The sequence below is a fragment of the Gorilla gorilla genome, chromosome 5, assembly GCF_029281585.2.
Source record: "Gorilla gorilla gorilla isolate KB3781 chromosome 5, NHGRI_mGorGor1-v2.1_pri, whole genome shotgun sequence".
NCBI lineage: Eukaryota > Metazoa > Chordata > Mammalia > Primates > Hominidae > Gorilla > Gorilla gorilla.
Genome location: NC_073229.2, coordinates 187,879,198 through 187,900,341, shown reverse-complemented (window position 1 = coordinate 187,900,341; position 21,144 = coordinate 187,879,198). Strand labels below are relative to the sequence as shown.

Sequence of the window (21,144 nt, the reverse complement as noted above, 5' to 3'; positions counted from 1 at the left end):
TTTTGTTATCTAGGAGAACTGTTTCACAGAAAAAAGCAAGTATCAATCTGTGAAATAAAAATGCACCTTGAGTTAAACTAAATAATTCATAATTACAGGTTAATTTACCCAAGTTCCAGCCAAGAAAAGCATGAAGATATTTAAGAAATCTTAAATTGATTTGCATGCAAGAAATTAATCACATACAACTTTTCAAATCCCAATGTTCTTCCCCCTTAAACTTCTTGTTTAATGTTTTAGTCTGACTGTATTTGTAAAGTAGGTGACAGAGAAAAAAATACCTGAGGAAAACTCAGTAACGTGCTGAGGGTTCTTTTCCTCACTGGAAAGCAGCGGGGCTTCAGGCCACCATGAGAAACAGCCAGTGGGCCTTTGACTTTACCCAAGTTAAGCTCCCCTAATAGGAGTAGTTAGCTAAACAAGTTCAACGCTTTCCAAAGGAAAAAGGTCAAGTTAAAACAAAAAATCTAAATAAAGGTAAAGTATCAACAGTTTCTCTGCTTTACAATGTGACCATAAAATTACTTATTTACAGAAATTAAAAGAAATGGTTCAACAAAGAATCAAACTGGTTTCTCCAGGTATATATACCATTACAATGTATCTTTTTACTCGATACTGTGAGCAGACAGTGATTATTTTGGAGAAGGAAAAATAAGGTGTGGAATTAGTAATGCAGATGCTGAAAGGCAAGTGGCAAGAGAAGAATGCCTCAAACAAAGGCTACTTTGTTCCCATCTCTACTGCACCTACACCCACACCCGCCCCCGCCCCCAAGCTAAAAGACCAGAATAACCAAAGCCATTTTAACAGTAGTGTGCAAAACTGTCAGCTGACAAACAACATAAAAACAAGTCACGCTATGTTATCTGTGGTCACGTTCTTCAGGGTTAGTCCAGTAACTCAAGACTTTACATTCTTTTGTCTTTATTTGTTTATTTTAATTAAACATATAAAGGTTAATAAACAGACAAAGTCCAGAGTTAGTAGGTTGGTATTATAACATTTATTAAAATAATGCTGTGGGTTAATAGAAACAGCAAAGAACCAAAGAATTAAAATGCAAGCTATGTAAAATCCCAACTAAAACCCAAAAGTGTCTAATGTATTCATTCATTAGCTAACTAAAAGCCCAAAAAAGACAAGACACCCAATATAATAAAGTACTGCAAAACAATTGGCAATTTTCAGTTATCAAAATTGTGGATTTTTGCATTTTGTATCCTTTTCTCAATCAAGAAAAAAATTCTTTTTGAATGTTATATAACATACATATAAAACAAGATAGAAAAATACATTATAAACTTGTAACAATGGCTGTAAATACATTATCTTACATGTTTCTCATAGGCAATAGGTTGGTTATGGTACATACATAGCATGAAACTAAGATAATAAAGAATAGACAAAAATACATGTCAGCTGTACGATAACATACAAGCGACACTCCCATCTACCCACGCTAAAAAATTACATAATACTGTCAGAAAAAAAGTCTTAAAAACTACATATTTTAATAAGAAATAAATTCAATAAAGAATGATAATACTGAGAACCAAGGCATTCAGAGATTTCAAAAGTCATGCTTTTTTCAGTTGATACAAAATTTTGTCAACCAAGTTTTCAAAAGTTTGTTCAGAGCCAACATTCCCTATAAATGTCACACATTTATTATTTCATACATTTACTTTCTTCCCCATAAAAGACCTTTGATAAACATCTAAAATGTCCAGGTATAACACAGTTGAGATGAAACTGGATCAAATACTGGTATTGTTTTTAACAACTATCACCTCAAGTGTTTGAGTGTCGCAAATTTATTCAACCAACCAAACAATATAAAAATCAAAATGGCACAGCATATACTGTAAATAAATCAAAACTGTATGTGTAACAGAAAGACAAAGCAGTGGCATATTAAACCAAAGCTAGCTGGATACAAAACAATGAATGTCTATTGCATAGTAAATAAACTGACAACGGTTTCCAAGTGAGACAAGATGGTGGGGGAGGTCACCAAGAAGGTAATGACTCAGCTTCCTGCTGACCTCTGACTGTGATGCTGGGAAGGTGTGGAAGAGGGGACGAGTTGATAAGTTGGGAGGGGGAGTCCACTGTCACTTGAGATTTGCCACGTCTGGTACTGAGCAGTTAATGATTATTCACTCAAGTGTTTAGATGTAGGCTTTGCACACAAATTGCTTCAACTACATAACTAACTGTTTCAACTTCTTGAGAAATTAGAAGCTTAAGCTGAAATGTGGTTGAGTATTTATATGCACTATGATGCTAGTTTTTCACATTCTTTTAAAGTTAAGGGGTGGGGGAGGCAGAGGTTACTGAAACAGTAAAAGGATACACTACACCAGTTATCTGGTATGATATAAAGACATGTGATTAAATTTGGGTGATTTAAAACATTGTTTTCTAGAATGAAAATCACAAAGATTCACTTTTGTGAAAACATTTGCTAGGTATCCTATTATCTCCAATTAATTAAAAACAAAAAACAAAATCAAATGAATGCATCCCCCTTCTCCAAATAAAACAAAGCTCTAATTTTGTCTGTAAACTGAAGTTTAGATGACACATAATTTTTATCTCAGAATCCTTTGGGTTAACATTGAAGATTGGAATAACCAAAAGTATTAAACTATTCTTTTAAAGAATGATGTTTTAAAACTTACTAGTCAGGCATTAGAAAAGTTATCAAATCTTTTCACAGTATCAGATTTGGCAAATTTGCATCAAGGTAACGTGGCAAAAATCATATAATTCAAACTATCAACTCATTTGTCTCCCTCATATCTTCTTTCACATACTGGGCGACTGAGTAACATGCATTAACTTGTATTCTGAGGGAGGAGCTGATCTTTATGAGACACTTGACTAAATGACCATGAAGGAAAATAAGGCACTTTCTTTTCTTTAGACTTATTCCAATACTTAAAAAATAAAAAAGAAAGACAAAAAGGCTCTTTTGGTCTTTTGTTTCTTGACAACCACCAGAAAAAATCATTTAATGAAATAAAGGGTTTCTTTGTTCTTTTTCTTTTTTTTTTTTATAACACTTGAAAGTATAAAATGCTACATTTCCAAAAATATATATATTTTTTTCTGCACCAGCACCCTTGTATAGTAAAAGTATCTACTTTTTGTTCATTTGTTTCAATGCACTACACTTTATCTACAATTTCATTACATGTATACAGCAAATAGGCAAGCATGGCTTTTACATCCTTAATGATTTTTTTTCTATACAGGGAGGTTTAAAAAAAAAAATACTTGAACAGTTTGCCCAGTAATGTGACACATAATGCATGTACCTTGTTCTCATATTTTTTTAGGTGTAAAATAAAGATTCAGTAATTTTAACTCAGATATTTATCTTTTTAAAAATAGTGTTGCAGTTTTGTTATTTGCATTACTTTTCAAAACTCCTTAAGTTTTTCTCTCATGGCACACTTTCTTCTAATACTTCAAATTTTGGCAGGCAATATAAAAAAGGCTGCAACTTCTGCCCTTTGAGGGCACTGTAGTGACTAAACAGCATATCAAATTTTGAATACTTTTTGAAATCACTTCACCAATGATATCCCTGACCGAAGGTTCATGCATGATGCATCATCACACAGTACATTCAGAGAGAGCTTTGACTTCGCTATGAGAAGAAAAAGATTCCTAGAAGTCTCTCACAGTAACTGCCTCTGTCATTGAGTAGTTAAGGACCATCTGTCTCCCCTTCTTAAGAGAGGCCTTCTTACCGTTCGCTTAGGGTGGGATATTAAAAGATGATCAGTGCTGTGGGATGAATTGGGCCTTATTGCTTTACTACTATTCAGTGCAGGTTCTAGAACCACTTTCACCCAAACAGGAAAAAAAAAAAAAAAAAAAAAAGCTGAGTTGGAGGACAACAATTTCTTTGTCTTTTGTTTGGTTAGATGGTAAGACGAACGGACAAGTGCCTCAGCTCGCTGCACTGACGACAGGCAAGCAAAGGCGATTACCAGTTAACTGATCAGCAGGCAGGCATGGTCAGGTCATCATTGGGTGAAGAGTTCAGAGGTCAGAAGGTCATAGGTTAGTTGCCGGTGGCGGCTGGGTGGTTAGAAACAAAAAAAAACAAAACAAAAAAAAGAAAAGAAAAGATAGAGAAGAGATTAGTTTCAGCTAGTGACGGCTTAATGACAACATGAAAAACTAATCACAACTAATAAAAAAAAAGCATGTTTAATTCTGACAAACTGATTGACACCATCTACAGAATACAATTAAAATCATGACAATTTCGTATCATGATTTGAACAAATGAAGAAGAGCCCACTCCCACAAAAAAAAAAAAAAAACTGGTTAACAAGAAAAAATAGAAATAAAATACAACTAACAACTAATAGTTAGTAGCAGTCAATGAAGGAAATTGAAAAACAACAATGAATAGGTTTGGTATACAGAATTTTTAAACAGTCAGTGCAGTTATCAGTATCTGACTGCTATTAAGCATTAGTATTCTCTAAGATGCAAGCATTAAAGCAACTATTAATGATGGATGTGATTATTAATAACTGATGATTAACAGAAATGAATCTAAAGAAATTCAAAATTCTATGAACCATTTGGTTCAACATAAACTCTGGGCCAAACAAGGTTTCTTTTGTTCAATAAATGTTTATTGCTTTTTCAATTATTCTATTTACAAACAACATGGAATTTCTTGGCCTCATGATACAAAGCGAAACTAAACTGTAGTCTAGCAGTGTAGGCAACATCATGGGAACCAGAAAATGGCCAGGCCTTTTGCACTAGCCAACACTTTCCAGTTGAAAATACTATTTTACACATATAGAACACTTATAAAATGCACTTGCATGTAAACACTGTAAAATCCTGCCATTTAAAATTCTACACTCAAAAAGCTCTAAGTACATCAAAAAATAGAAGAAATTTCTAATTGATACCAATAAGGCATTTTAAAACTACAAACAGCTTTCTTTATTCAATTTCAAAGCTAATACTCTGCAAATACAATAAAATCTGACATTTCATATACATTCCTGCTTTATATTTTTATATTTTAAAAGAAGCCACCTGTAAATACTATTTTCTTTTGCAAAATAACAAAAAGGACAAAAAAACTTTAAACATTACAGTAAAACATAAAGTAGTTCTCAAGTGGAAAAGTTATCATTCCCAATGTCCTTGAGTTGTTCCTTCCTTAATCAACCTTTGTCACATTCTGCTTCACCAAACTTGGTCCACTTAACAGTAGTATAATTTTTAAGACTCATTCAACAGCTTAATTATTTCTACTATATTCTGAGGTTTGATAGAATTTTCTGTACTGTTGCCATTGTGACTAAGGCAGAGGAGATGTGAATGAAAAGATATTCAGTGCAAAGTTAGATTCTGTGCCACTTCATAAATCAAAGCCCAGAAGGTGTAATGTTCAGTTTAAATGATCTAAAATAATGGACTGATTTACCTTCATATGACAAAAATGTTTTCTATAGTCTATCATTTAGAACCAGTTTATAAATACTACAAAAATACTGTATCTTCAATGTGACCAAATCTTCCCTGAATTTCTTAAAAGTGGAATTTTATTTAAAATAAAAATTGCTGCTCCAAAATCATAGAAGAAAATAAATATTTAACATGATGTAGTCATACTACTTCACAGGTATTCCAAAATATAGAATCTTAAAGCATTTTTGATGTTACTCATAGTTTTGATTAAAACTGTTTAAAGTTTCTTACACAAATTATGTAAGTGATGGTTTCTGTATTACTCAGAAAAATTTCTGACTTCTTTTCTGAGTGTGGAATATATAAACGAAGTGAGTGACCATTTATATATACCAGGACACCTAGACTACATCCTCTGCCAAGTCTTGGCCTCCTACACAGGTGTGTCACCATGCAAGACCATACAGTTCATTACAACTAAAAGGTCAGTTGGTCTCTAATAGGCTTCAAATTCAGTTTTGAAATATATATAAAGAGGTGAGTTTACTTTTAGTAAAGAACTAGATATTGGTCAACCATGTAGTACTCTAAACGTTCATATAGAATTACATGGTTATATGTCCAAGGGCTGAGTTTTTTTGCATTAAATGAATGCTTATACTAATAAACTTCTCTTCAAAATATTTTTTAAAAATAATTTTAACCTCAAAAATAGAGAAAACAGTAGTATCGTAAAATAATTTAAGTGAAGGACTTCAGACATCTCCCTTAGACCCAATGAGTGCACACAGTGATAAGTACACGAGTACTCTGTTACTAAAAAAGAAATGAGCATTTCGGTTTGCTGACACTGCATTTTAAATAAAAACAGTGACAGGACTAATCAAAACACGTAACTACAAAAGATCCATGCATGGAATGTGTCGTAATTTTCCAAATACAATAAAATCTTCCTAAAATATGTCCAACTATCTCAAGGCACTGGAGTATTAAGTAGGCCAATAATTATTGTGTTAAAGCAAAATGGTGAGAAATCTCCTAAAAGGGGGCATATAGGGAAAGATTAGCTGGGGGAAAAAAACTACTTTAAGGCCGGGCGCGGTGGCTCACGCCTGTAATCCCCGCACTTTGGGAGGCCGAGGCGGGCGGATCACGAGGTCAGGAGATCGAGACCATCCTGACCAACACAGTGAAACCCCATCTCTACTAAAAATACAAAAAAATAGCCGGGCGAGGTGGTGGGCGCCTATAGTCCCAGCTACTCGGGAGGCTGAGGCAGGAGAATGGCTTGAACCCCAGGGGGCGGAGCCTGCAGTGAGCTGAGATCACGCCACTGCACTCCAGCGAGACTCCATCTCAAAAAAAAAAAAAAAAAAAAAAAACTACTTTAAAATACTCTTTAGAACAATTGTAGACATTAGCAATATGAATAAAACCTCAAATTATTCATGGAATTGTCCAGTTTCTTTAAAACTCAAGTGACTTTCCAAAAAATTTCCCCATCCCTATGAGACGTGCTCATACAGAACACTTACAAGGAATATCATCCTCATAGACGACCACGGAGCTGGGGTCTATTTTGTTCACTGAATAATCACTGTTAGTGATGTATACATTAGTTTAAAAGTCTTCGACGTTCTTTATGGATTACGCTAAACAAATATTAACAATGTCTTTGGGAAAGGCATGTTATTTCTGATGTGGACAACAGCTGTGTCTAGTATTTATCATCAGTACTCAAGGTAATCACATGAAGCAGGTAGGTCCTTCATAAATTCATAGAAGATGTACAATTGAAGTACAAATCCAGCACTTTTTCCTCCACTAATATTTGAGACTTTGATCAATTTAATTTGTAGGAAACAAATGTGCCATAATAGAAACTTGTAAAAAAATCCTTTTTTACTACCATGCTTGATATTCCTATCTTGTGATGGAAAAACTTAGAAAACAATTCAATGTCAATAAACCGAAAATACCATTCCTCAATAAGCAAAAATAATTTACAAAAGGGTCCAAGGGCATATACAGGACACAAATTATAAAAGTTGTAAAGGAGAAAAATGAAGACTTATTTTCCAGTCACAGGTTAGTCAAAAATTATATTCACACAGCTGGATCTCATATCACCACAGAACTTCAAGAGACAGTTTACCTTCAGATAATATATTTTAGCAGCAAATGACAAAAATCAAAGGATCCATTTTGGCAAGAGAATGTAAGAATAAAAGGGAATTGACGCTCTAATTTATATAAAAAAAATCCAACTACATGAAAGTTATCTTCACAGTCCCCACTTTGTTGATTTTAGCTAAGTACTTGACATGTGCACCCTCATGTTTATACAGTGGCTCAAATATTTTATTATAAAGAAAAATGGAAACTAAATCTTCAGTTTTCTCCAAAAGTACACAGGAGGCATATATTCCTTTACTTCTCTCATTAAAGCACCATCCGTTCATTTTGCAATACCAACCCCAAATTTCAGAACTTTTAAAACGTAAATTTTAGCAAAAGTTATTAATGAAAATAACTGAGGCAACATCAAAATTTAATAGCTCCCCAAATTGACTAATTTATGTTTTAGTAGGAATAAATCATAGTACATAATAATAGAAGATTTAATAAGTTAAAATATGAAGGGAGAAAAAACCAAACCAAAACAAAAAACCCAACCCTTAAATCTGTCAATGATCACAAACAAATTTAGAAAAGGAAAAAAAACTGTGTGCAGGTAAGCAATTACATTTTTCCATCAGGTGTGGTGTTGCAAATTTTATGGACACCCAACGCATTTCTTATAGACAAGAACTGCAGAACTAAACTAACCTCGGTCTGCGGTCACAATCCTTTGGTAAGGATGGACACGCATATCGTGCCTTCGAACTTTAGTAGCCACCGCACCTAGTTAAATTGCAATTACCAAGACAAAGTTAGAAAACATTCACAAGGGGGGGAAAAAACATTAACAGCAGGTTTATCAAAATGGATTTCAAATGTTCATTTACTACAAAAGTTTAAGAAACATGTTAAGGCACAGTAGTTTTAAAATTAACCACAATATGTCATGTATATATGCATCTATTAATATTGCATTCATTTCAAACATCTTGGGCCTTAACCTATTGTATCCATTCATTTACAATCCCCAAGTTACAGTATTTTTCATGAGCTCTATTAGATCCAAACATATTTAAGCTTTACTAGTCACATATTCACTGAAGTGCCTTTCTTGCAGCAGGACTACTTAAATAACGCCATGTTTAATACTGACAATTATTTGCTAACCTTAAGACCACTTCAAGAGTTTATCACTTAAAAAGGTTTAAAAGCAATTCTTAAAGCCTACAGATTGTGGTTTTAAACTCTGAGTCAATAAGTACGAACTGCAATGAATTAGGTGATTAGTAAAGCAAACAGTATAGTACACTTAGCAGTCAGTATACTACTATACACTCCTTTATAAATTACCATTACTGTGTAATATTACAGACTAAACCAAATTAATAACATAATTTTACTTTATATCTATGTGCAAAAAGTGCAAGTAAGTCACTGACTGCTAGGCTAAGCTTTTTTCCCCCGGAGGCTGCTGAGACTAAGCATTTGTTAAATTCAGATCTGATGAGGGTTCAGTTAAGACCGTTCTTGAATTCTTAGCCTTTCGTTGGGAAAGCCATACCTAAAGATAAAAGGAAGGGAATTAAAAATTAGTCATCAATGAAGACTTGATGCTAATACCAATCTCCTCACTACTACCAACACACATGTCTGCATCTGTTTTGAAGGGCACTGCTTATTTTAAAATAATTTAATGTGAGATGTGACATAATTAGCATGCATGTTATCTGTGTGCAAATTTATTATAACTTAGAAATTTAAAATAATTTTCTGAGTTCTCCAAGTGGTCAATATCATGTTTTACTGCTTAGGTGGCAAAGCAAGAAATGAAATTAACCATAATAGATTTTTTCATTGGGCACTTATTATTATTCACCTTATGAATGCCAATTAGAAATCTGCATATTTTGGTCTTTATTTTACCAGTCTAATAATTAAGTTTCTATAAGTAAAAATTTTCCAACAAACAAAAGACATGAAGCTTTACAATGAGAAACAAGTTTTACTGCAGTGCCTCTTGCTATTTCTAAGCAGTAAACTGGTCCATCACCCCTTATTCATTTTAGATAAGGTAATCATATACAAGTACAATTCCACGTGGCAAAATCAGGAAGATCTTGCACTGAAAGTGCTGGAACAGCAGCTGGTGGCTAAGAGCCCCAGCCCTGCAGGAAGTCAAGAGTCATAACTCCTCGGGAACAGATGCTGTGGGTGCAGCAGAGAGGAGTTCTGGGAAAAGGAGCATGCACGGGACCACAGGACAGAGTATTAATAGAAAAGAAAACTTAAACAACAAGGTTACAGGTTACATGTTATTTTAAAAATGCTTCAAGAAATGTGCAACAGACACAAGCCTCTCATAAACAGTTCTGTGGTATAATTCTGACCTGCAATTACTTTATACAATGATTTAAACAGAAAACATGTACAATGAAATGTATTTGTTCATGAAACAAAGGGCACCTGAGTGCATGCACACACACAGATAACATACAGAGCATCATGGCTTTCTTTACTTGAACAACGAATTTTCGAGTTTAAATCTTAGCGTTCTCCAGTTCATTAAAGATTTTCAAATCTTTATAAATCAATATTAATGCTGGGGAAAAAAACCTTAAAAGATCAAAGTCCTAAAAGTCAACAGCATGCATGCAGCACCAAGGTCATATACAATTCAGGAAAAAAAGTATTCAAATTTTGTCTGGTAAAACAAAGGGGTTGCACAGAAACAGTTTGTTCCACATTGACTGGTCGTGTTATAACAGCTGCTGTATTCTAGTCCTTCATCCAGCAAGTCAATGGGCTGAAATATCAGGCATGACTGGCATTTCAATCCACTCTATAAAAAAAAGGCATCAGTAATGTCTTTTTCGAGCACACCACTTTTTGTTCATGTAAAACCAAGCGTTTATATTATGATTTTAATTTCTGCCTTAAGTGAGATTCTGAATTCAGTGATTTGCTATTTATTTAACTATTCCATACTGTACTACTGAAATTAAGAGTATCTCTCATGTTTAATATGACTAGGACTCCAAAACACAAGAACTGAAAAATCTTAAGAATACAACTACAGTCATGCCTGCATAACAACATTTTGGTCAACAACGGACCACTTATACTATGGTGGTCCCATAAGATTATAATGGCTACGCCACACAGCCTAGGTGTGTAGTAAACGATATCATCTATGTCTGTGTAAGTACACTCTATGATGTACACCAAATGATGAAACTGCCAGACAAGGCAATTCTTAGACTGTATCCCCGTTGTTAAGCGATGCATGACTGTATTTATCTGATATTTTAAGTGATCACAAATATTACAAAACACACACAATAATATGAATTTTATAAAGAGCTCAGACTACTTTCACTTAGAAGTTTAAAAATTTTCCAACAATTACACAAACCTGTGAGATAAAATAAATCTCAAAGTTTGAGAAGTGGAGCTGATGGAGGTGACGGGCCAATGGGGTGGGACCTAAAACTCAGAATGACCTCAGTAATGTCAAATGTAAAAGTATTTGTTGAAATGTACACAACAGATTTACCCAACCAAACTGAACCTCAGTTACCAAAGTGGATCTGAATAAATTTAAGGTGCAATTATTTCAAAGGGGAACCCTTATGAGAGGCTGAAATAAAACAAAATTTAGTTTTCGGTCTTCCCTAATGCAAACTTGTCTTGCCTCTCTAAAACTGATAAGATCATTTCAAAATCTGAGGGAGCAAAAATATCTATAAAGAGAATGTTGTTAACCCCATGGGGAGAAGAACTTACCTAATACACCACTAGGTTCAATAGGATACTCAAGGATTGATGTAGCTGGTGCCAATGTGTAGGGGTACTCATAGGGTGTATAGATTAAACCAGCTTCGGGCCCTGGAGGAACTATTGCAGCAGTTGGGTGAGGAGTTCCGTTTGGCATGACAGCGGTCTGTATTTGTCTGATCAAAGGCATTATGGTAGGGCCAGCTGGCGTAGGAGTACGCAGGGCAGCTGGTGGGAGAACCGGCGCAGGCCCAGTAATGATCCTTGGAGCAGCCTGGGCTGTTGCTGCAAGAGAAAAGGCAAGGGCTGCTACAGTAAGCAAAGAAATTTAGAAAGAAGTATAGAGACAGCAGTATAAAATATGGAAAAATAAGAAGGGAGTAGGAAAAAGAAAGGAAAAGCAGGAAAGAAGAAAAATAAAAGGAAATCATTAGTACATGCGCTGATCACACAAAAATGCAAAAGCACACCAATCAAATGCAAACAGCTTTCCCTTTCCCAATGTGATTAAGAATGTGCAAAAATTAAAAAGCCATTGTAAAAAAATGAATGACACCATTAAATAGGTTATATTTAGTTCATACATTTGATATATCTAAGATTTCATAAGACTAAAGTACATGCAGAAGCACAATGAAACACTTGCATTAACAGATGTTAAAAAATAATTTGTAACCGGAGTCCACAGAAACTCAGTTTTGGTATATTTCTAAAGTACAGCTTTAGTTTCAAAGTAAAGAAAGAATAATTTTTATTGCATTTAGTCAAGTAACCACTAGGTATATATGTACATTTCCTGCATCTTTAGGAACCAACGTCATAGAAAATCTTAAAAAGCCCTACTTCTAAATTCCTATTAATGATATACTCACATTTTCATGAGTAAATTAATGTCAACAATTTGTAAAGTAACTACTTCTAAACCCACTAGGTTGCCTACATCTTGTAAATCTGGCTAGAACTTTAAAATTCTATGTGTTTTAAATAATCAGTAATTTAAACATGGTATGTTCATATAAATGACATGTATGAATCTTAAATTGTTTCAAAATATAAATTTCACATTATTTCATTTTAAACATAAAAAAGCTATCCTCTTACGGCTTATAAAAACATGCATTGATACGTATAAAAACAAAAATAGGACGGAAAAAGAGTTATCACCCACTGATCTCTGTGAACTCACATATGAAATCAACAGGGAAAAATACTGGAGGGAAAACATGCAAGCAAAGTGAAAGGAGAGAACTCAACAGAGGGTCATTTCAGTCAGATACACTTCAAATTCACTTTTTCAAAATAAGCTTTCAATATGTTGTCTTTTGCATAAATTTAACAAGATAAGCTGCAAGCCCTACATCTGTAGTTAACCAAACAGAAAATTTCTTAAACGCTTGAATTTAGAGATTGTGATTTTGTTAAAATAATGTAAGTTCATCAACCTAAAACTTCAACATGCTGACATAAAATAAAATCAAGAGTGTCCTCAATTCATGAAAGCATTAAAAATAGGACCGTCAGTCTCATATCAAGTGACAGAATTATTTCAACTGTTCACTTTGTATGAACTATTATTGTGTTGTGTTGCCAAAAGGAAAAAAGTCTGTAGACAAAACATCGCAGACAGCAGTAACCCTGGGCCTCAGAGCTCATTCTTACGTGATTTAATGTTGGCATCTCTGTAGGTGCCATTCAGAATCGCAAGCTCCATCAGCTGCATCTTCTTCAGGCTGTCTTCTCCTTCTGCCTATACATGGAAAACACATGAGATGAAAGCATTTGAGACTGTCCACAAATATAATAGCTATATCTACAAACAAGCCTTAAAGTAAGTATCATGTGACTACAGTCACCTGTTTTAATAAGGGGAAAAAAAGATCAGGAACCAGAAGGTGCTAACATAATGGAGCCTGCTTTCTCTGTTTTCTCAGTAAAGGCATGTTGATATACAGCATATTCTATTTGTAAATTTTTTGTCAGTTACACCGATTTATTAAAGTTCTCCTAAAAAGCTTTACTTTTAAATAGAAATGAATGAAAATGTGAGATAAGACTAAACATAACATATTCTCTTCAGCATCTATCATTTTAAAATTACTTTAATTAATTTTATTGTTTTTAGATACAGGGTCTTGCTCTGTTACCCAGGCTGGAGTGCTGTGGCATGATCCTAGCTCACAGCCACCTTGAATTCCTAGGTTCGAGCCATCCTCCTACCTCAGCCTCCCAAGTAGCTGTGACTAGAGGCACGCGCCACCATGCCTGGCTAATTTTTTTTATTTTTTGTAGAGACAAGGTCTCGTTTTGTAGCCCAGGCTGGTCTCAAACTCCTGGCTTCAAGTGATCCTCCTGCTTCAGCCTCCCGAAGTGCTAAGATTACAAGTGTGCGCCACTGCACCCAGCCAGCAACTATCATTTTGCTGAATATTCCAAAACTCAAATGTGTTCGTTAAACACACACACACATACGCGCGCGCACATGCGCACACAAATAATTTTAAACATACAAGATTTGATTATAGAATTTAGGTAAGGAAATTTTATGCTTAATTCTTCAAAAAATGAAAACTCAGTGAAATAATAACTTCTAAAAAACCGTATATTCTGCTCTCTTACACCACCATCCCTGTCTCCTTTCAATCTAATTAGCAAGTGCTATCAATGCTACAGCAATCTATCTTTAGGGTCACCATATGATTTACTGTCCAAAGCAGAAAACTTTTAAAAGCAAAAATCGGCACTAATAATAACCATGCTTCAAACCTAAATCAGGATAGTCTCTAATCATCAAAATGGTTGGCCACCCCATTTACCTTGAATGTGTCCCACTCTTTCCATTTACTGTTCCAGTCGTTTTTGGCATAGCACCCAAACTACTAAAACATGTTGCTAATGGTGTCTGTTCTCCAATCAATCTCTACACAAAGGCCAGATTAATTGCCCAAATCACAATTTTCATCATGTTTCTCAACATTCTGTCTCAAAACACTTTCATGGTTTCTTACTATCTAAAAATATAAAAAACTTTAGTTGCCTATAATCTGGTCCCAAAATATCCTCTCAAGTTAAGCCCATTAACCTACTACTTTACACACGTATGTAAGTAACATCTTAAGTCAAACCAGATTGCTCTCCACCATTCATCTCTGTGCATATTCCCACTTCCTCCATCCTAAGTGCTCCCCTGTGCACTCTCTGCCCCTCTCTCTTTCCAAATCCTACCTATCCCCATCCCCATAAACTTCAACCTAAATGCTACCTTCCTTCTCCAGGGGCCATCCCTAGATTACAGTAGATCCTCACTTAATGTGGTCAATACGTTCTTTAAAACTAACTTTAAGTGAAACGACGGACAGCAGGTCCTCAAATAATGCCATTGCTTTCAACATGGTTTCATTATAACATTGATGAAAAAAGAGGCTGCAATATACTCATTTTGTTTAAAGTTGTATCTCCAAGAACCTATCAACTAAGTTAATTGCTTCTACTTCAAATTACAGTCTGTTGAGTATCACCACTCCCAAAGTAAGCTCCATGAGAATAGGGCTTATTTCTTTGTTACCACTGCCTAACCCCATGCTCCTACAGCCACCCCCAAGTTATTTACTAGAACTTATAAGTGACTGGTATGAGAAGTCTTTCACTTTATTTCCAAATCCCAAATGTCTCAGTCCAACATAAACTTTAGCCACAGTCAAAGCAAGCAGTAGATGAGGGTCCATCTATCAAAGTCTGTGTAGAGATAGAACTAACTGCCCCCCACTTTTATGTATCATCGAATCCCAGTAACTTTACATGACTCTGTGATATTTACAATGAAAGTAACACAATGCAACAATTTTCTGACATAGTTTTGTTCCTCTCTGATTCATAAAAGGGGAAGGACGACCAGGACACAGGCTTCTCAGTGCTCCTTTCTATTATAGCTGTAATGACACACAAAATTCTATTTTTGGCATTACAATGGTGAATGGTATACTATAATATATAGTAAACAGAACTGTTCAGTGAGCTTTTAGTAAATCACAAGAAGACAAATATGAGTGAAACATAAAGACAATGTTTTGCTGTGCTACTGCCAACTTTTTAAAAACCTACTTTGCAGAAGATTACAGGGAGTGGATACTGGCATGCCTGTAGAATTTGACTCCTATCAACTTGTACAAAGATGAACAAAAAGTAAGTATGATCTTTGGAAGACACAGAAATTATTTGTTAAAAACGAAATAAGTAAGCTACTATTGGAAAAGAAGAATCAAATCCATTATAATAAAACTTCAACTTATTTGCTAAAAACTAGTCATTTGAAAATTAAAACTTATCAAAGTTTCAAATTTAAATTTATATATAAAAATGGAATACCAAAAGTATTATAAATTATACTCTACATAAAAAAAGAAAAAGAAGAGCAGTAGGTTTACCTCCAGTCATCTACCATAGCGAGAAAGAAGTGGTACAAGTTTGAAAATGTCAGCAAATAAGAGGGCAAATTTACTTCCAACAAAGAGGAAATCAAGACGAAAGAGGAGTTTCCTGCAGAAAGACAGGTGCTTGAAAACATGTTGGCACTGAACTGCTCCTTTTGGATAGCAAAATAGCTATTCACTATTTGGCAATGGAGTGTCAAACAAGGGAGAAAACCACAGAGAAAAAAGATGGAAGAAATGTGTGTGATCACCACTGTGTGTGCACACTTATGTAATGTGCAGGGTGCAGGATAATGAAAACAGGAGAGATCACCCTAAGAAAATAAAAATAAGAGCGGCATAGGAGGAGATCCTGGTGTAGTCTGCCATATGGTGTTGCTGGAGGTGATGATATGTTACACCAGATCACAGCCACATTTTGGCAGGGTACACTAATGCCTCCCAGAAATGCACAGGATTTAGTTGGCAGAGCTGGAATTTGATTCTAGGTGGTCTCAGTCCAGGATGGGCTTCACCCTCATGTCCTGACCACTTCCCACCACTCTGTATGATCTTGTGTGTCTTAAGAGACAACAGGGTTCACTGGCCGGGTGTGGTGGCTCACGCCTGTAATCCCAACACTTTGGGAGGCTGAGGTGGGCAGATCATGAAGATTAGGAGTTCGAGACCAGCCTGGCCAACATGGTGAAACTCTGTCTCTACTAAAAATACAAAAATTAGCTGGGCGTGGTGGCAGGTGCCTGTAATCCCAGCTACTTAGGAGGCTGAGGAAAGAGAATCGCTTGAACTTGGAAGGCGGAGGTTGCAGTGAGTCGACATCGCGCCACTGCACTCCAGCCTAGGCAACAGGGCGAGACTGTCTCAAAAAAACAAAACAAAACAAAAAAAAAAAAAAAAAAGAAGAGACAACAGGGTTAATTATAGAATTACTTTCACATCGAAGTGGTTATTTCAATGTTACTGTCCTGGTTTTGACCATCAGATTTGGTAGTATGTACCTGCCTAAACACTGTTGAAGGTATATGTCACCTCTTTTTCAAATATAAGTTCAGATGAGAAAACTAAGTTTCTTCTACAGTCTAGAGGCTCTAGAGCTTCTATGAGCCAGTCTTCAGACCAGTTTTTCTGACCTCTTTTTTTCTCAAAAATTACAACTGATCAAACAGGGCATCCTGAAGCTGTACATGTCAACTCCAGATAGTTCACAAAGTATCCTGCAGAACCTTGATCGGGAATGTGCAACCCTACAGAGACAGAACACTAACTTTTACATTTGTAAAATGGGTCATTAAAATCAAATTTTGTAATAATGAACTCAAGTGATTATCCGCAATCTCACAGCTTCTGATTTCCTAAGTATTTGCCCTATATTCAAGAATCATTTAAAAAATGGAAGCAAAATTCACATGCAGTGGACTCCCAAGATCTTAAGTGCAATATCCAGTCACGATATTTCTTTTTTTTTTTTTAAGTTTTTGTGGGCACACAGTAGGTGTATGTATATATAAAGTACATGTGATATTTTGATACAGGCATATAATGCATATTAATCACACCAGGGTAAATGGAGTACCCATCAACTCAAGCATTTATCCTTTCTTTGTATTATAAACAATCCAATTATACTTATTCTTAAATGTATGATAAATTATTGTTGACTGTAGTCACCCTGTTGTGCTATTGAACACTAGATCTTATTCATTCTAACTGTATTATTGTACCCGTCAACCATTCCCACTGTGCCCTCCCAACCACTCTTTCCAGCCTCTGGAACCATCGCTCCACACTCTCTCTCCATAAGTTCAATTGTCTTAATTTTTTTAGCTCCCACAAAAAAGTGAGAACATGTGAAGATTCTTTCTGTGCCTGACTTATTTCACTTAACACAATGACCTCCAGTTTCATCCATGTTGTTGCAAATGACAGGATCTTATTCTTTTTTATGGCTAAATAGTACTCCATTGAAGACACAGGACATTTCCACAAACCCACAAAGTCTCCTTGTACCTCAAGCCCTAACCATCCATCTGATTTAACTTGCCTAGACTAGATTTTCAGATAATGAAGGCATATATAATATTTTGTGTTCAATTTCTTTCCCTCAGTATGACAGCTGTCAGACTCATCCATATTGCTGCATGTCGCTGTGGTTCATCTGTTTTAATGGCTGAGTAGTATGTTATTTATCTATTCTTCTGCTACAGACATTTGATTGTTTCTACTTTTTGGATATGTGAACAGAGCCACTCTGAGAATTCTCATATAAGGCTTCCTTGCAAATATAAGTTTTCATTTATCTTGGATAAATACCTATGAGTAGAGTTGCTGGGTCATAGGGCAGATGAATATTTCCCTTGTATTTGTATGGAAAATATTATGGAAAGATTATTAAAGCACAACAAAGAATGTCTTTACTTTTGAAATGTAAAAGCTCAAAAATAGAATACGCTCCTGCTAATAGCTAAAACCTGTGGTATCGGGGAAGTGCCTTGAGAATTTCAGAGTTTTTCAGATTTATAGAAAGATAATATACCACAGATTCTATGACACCCAGCAGAGTCTGGGGGATACTCCTATAATCCAATCCGTAACAAACAGAAAAATACTCACACTAAGTGGGGTGAAGCAACTATAAACACAGTTTTCTGAACTTCTGGAGGCTTGCAATTAAGGATGACGAATTATGGGTATGTATAAATATATATATTTTAATTTACACATATTAAGATATAGATATGTCATCAACTATGCCTTTTCTGTTGTTTGTTTTTGTTTTTGTTTTTTTTGAGGTGGAATTTTGCTTTTGTTGCCCAGGCTGGAGTGCAATGGTGCAATCTCAGCTCACTGCAACTTCCGCCTCCTGGGATTCTCCTGCCTCAGCCTCCCAAGTAGCTGGGATTACAGGCATATGTCACTACGCCCGGCTAATTTTTTGTATTTAGTAGAGATGGGGTTTCACCATGTTGGTCAGGCTGGTCTCGAACTCCTGACCTCAGGTGATCTACCCGCCTCGGCCTCCCAAAGTGCTGGGACTACAGGCATGAGCCACTGCGCCCAGCCATCATCAACTATGTTTAACAGCTATGTTAAAAGGATACAAACAGGTCACGTTTAATGTAATTTATACATTGTTCAACTTTTCTAGATTTAGACACTAGATCTTCATTATCCAATCATTTATGCTTCCTAACAAATGTGAGGTATTGGCAGTGCATTATCCCTGAGGCTCAGGCAGGGTAGGCAGCTTATCCAAAGCCACAAAAGTTCACATTGCAAACCTGGCTTCCAACCCAGATACCTGATTCAAAGTCCTCATGTTTAACCATTACATTATACCTTCTCCAGTCTTATGATGCCTTTAAGTGGAAGTATCTTTTGAATTCATCAGACCACATGTTAGAAAGTAAGAAAATCATGTTTATTTAGTATTTTTAGATCTATATACTTTAAAAAAAACTACAACAAAGTAATCACCAGAGAGCTGAAACAAATGTGTATTTCCAAATCATTAAAACTATGTCAACTAAAAAAATAATTCGAACCACTGCCTATCACAAAGGCCCAAATTCTCCAGCATTCAGGGCACTGAACAGTTTATATGAGCAACCTTGCTTGCAAATGTTTTGCATTAGTCAAAATCATCTGTCCACAATCCCCCTGAGTAGACCTGGTACTTTCCTCTCCAAGTTAGGCTCCTATTGGAAGCATCCTATGTGTTCCTCAATAACACAGATCATCGTCTTCTCTCAGAGTGCAGGCTTTTTTCTTTCTTTTTTTTTTTTTTTTGAGCTGGAGTTTCACTCTGTCGCTAGGCTTCAGTGCTGTGGCATGATCTTGGCTCACTGCAACCTCCGACTCCCTGGTTCAAGCGATTCTCCTGAGTGCAGGCTTTTCTAAGCACTCTCATGCATACTGGTCTTGCTTTTATAAATTCATGCTGCTTATTTTTGGGGTGATCAATCATATATAGCCGTGTGCTATCTCAGTTTTTCTATTTTTTGATTTTTAAATAAATTTATCATGAATTGTATCCATAAATTAACCAATAACCAATAAACCCACGTTCCTTGTAACCCCCAAAGCCTTGCAAAAATGAATGTGCTCAACATATTTTAAAAAATGAATTAGTTTTCTATAAATTTGAAATAATGGGTAGAAAAGGTTTTCCAAACAAAAAAATACATGACTAATTTAATTGAAGAATAACAAATATCAGAGAAAAGAAAAAATGAAGAGTGACCACATTTTATGAAGAATTTTGATGCCAATTACCACCTTGATCTGCTCCGACAGTTTTGGCAGACAGAAGATGACAGATAATTTGATTGACTTAAACAAAGGGGTTTATGAGAGGGAAGTGACAAAAAAGGATTTGTCTTTAAAGCCTCACTGTGCTATTTTGTGGATGGACTGCTGGGGGTGCCAGCGTGATTACTGAGATGGGTCATGAGCTTTAACATTGTCCAGGCCAACAGAGAGGATGAACTGGACTGGGGTAGAGGTTGTAACAGAGATGAAAAGAGTTATGTTAACCTGACAAGGCCTGATGATCAGTTGGACACAGAGGGTAAGGGAAAAGGAGAAATTGAACAATGTTGTTTAGGTTCTTGATTTAAGCAATAAAGTAGACGGTGGCTCCATGTAATGAGATAAAAATTGAGGAATATGGAATCAGAAGTTCTCTCTTGAAAGGTTACATCTGAAATACTTATCTTAAACACCTAAGTGGAGATGTCAGGTACACAGCTGAATATTCATCTGGTTGATCAACTTATTCCAACTTATCCTATACAGCTGGTAGAAAAATATGCTTTCATATTTCTGAGTTTTTCTCCAAGATGATGTGGCAGTTACTAAGTTCCAAACTGACCTGCCATATGCTTTCCAATGCTTAATGTAGGGCTCTACAACTACTACTTCTTTGCCAGCTGGTTTTCTGTGAGGTTCTCAGAACTGAGGCATAGTGTGGGTGTAAAGCGGCCAACCCTGAAGAGCTGGATGAGGGAAAGAGATGTTCTCTTTCCCATGTGCATTCCTTTCAGCTACGCACTTGCCAGAGGCAGCTGTCTCCCGGCTCCATGCTTCTTTCCCAGCACCTCTAGAACCAGTCTCATCGTGCAGCCCCTTCCCTCCACGCACACCAGAAGCAGCCAGCCAGGGTTCTCCCCTCTGAGCTCCTGAGGTTCTTGAAGTAGCTGAGAGACACCAAGCCAGGGTCTTGGTTTCATCATTACACAGGCTTTCTTCTCCTTTATTCCAGCCCTGGGGTAAAAGATGCTTTTTTTTGCAGTCTCTAAATCTGTATTACAGCCTGTCTTTCTCCTTTTTCAGTTCTCAATACCTGTGTAACCAATCAACA

The 21,144-nt window shown here is 35.8% G+C and overlaps 1 protein-coding gene across 6 annotated transcripts in view; it reads right to left on the bottom strand.

The window, feature by feature from the left end:
* Positions 1-983: 983 nt before the first annotated feature.
* The window catches only part of QKI (QKI, KH domain containing RNA binding), a 160,617-nt gene continuing 140,456 nt past the window's right edge, over positions 984-21,144 (bottom strand). Inside the window, exons 5-8 of one of the 6 annotated variants that reach the window (XM_004044928.5) lie at positions 13,018-13,105; positions 11,368-11,667; positions 8,293-8,367; positions 984-4,098 (exon numbers count right to left, since the gene is read on the bottom strand). In XM_004044928.5, coding sequence (XP_004044976.1) covers positions 4,082-4,098; positions 8,293-8,367; positions 11,368-11,667; positions 13,018-13,105 — 480 coding nt within the window. In that variant the 3' untranslated portion in view covers positions 984-4,081. Of the gene's footprint in view, positions 4,099-4,645; positions 10,424-11,367; positions 11,668-13,017; positions 13,106-21,144 lie in introns of those variants that run through there. The other 5 variants (XM_004044929.5, XM_004044930.5, XM_055391786.2 and 2 more) reach the window with 5 other exon arrangements.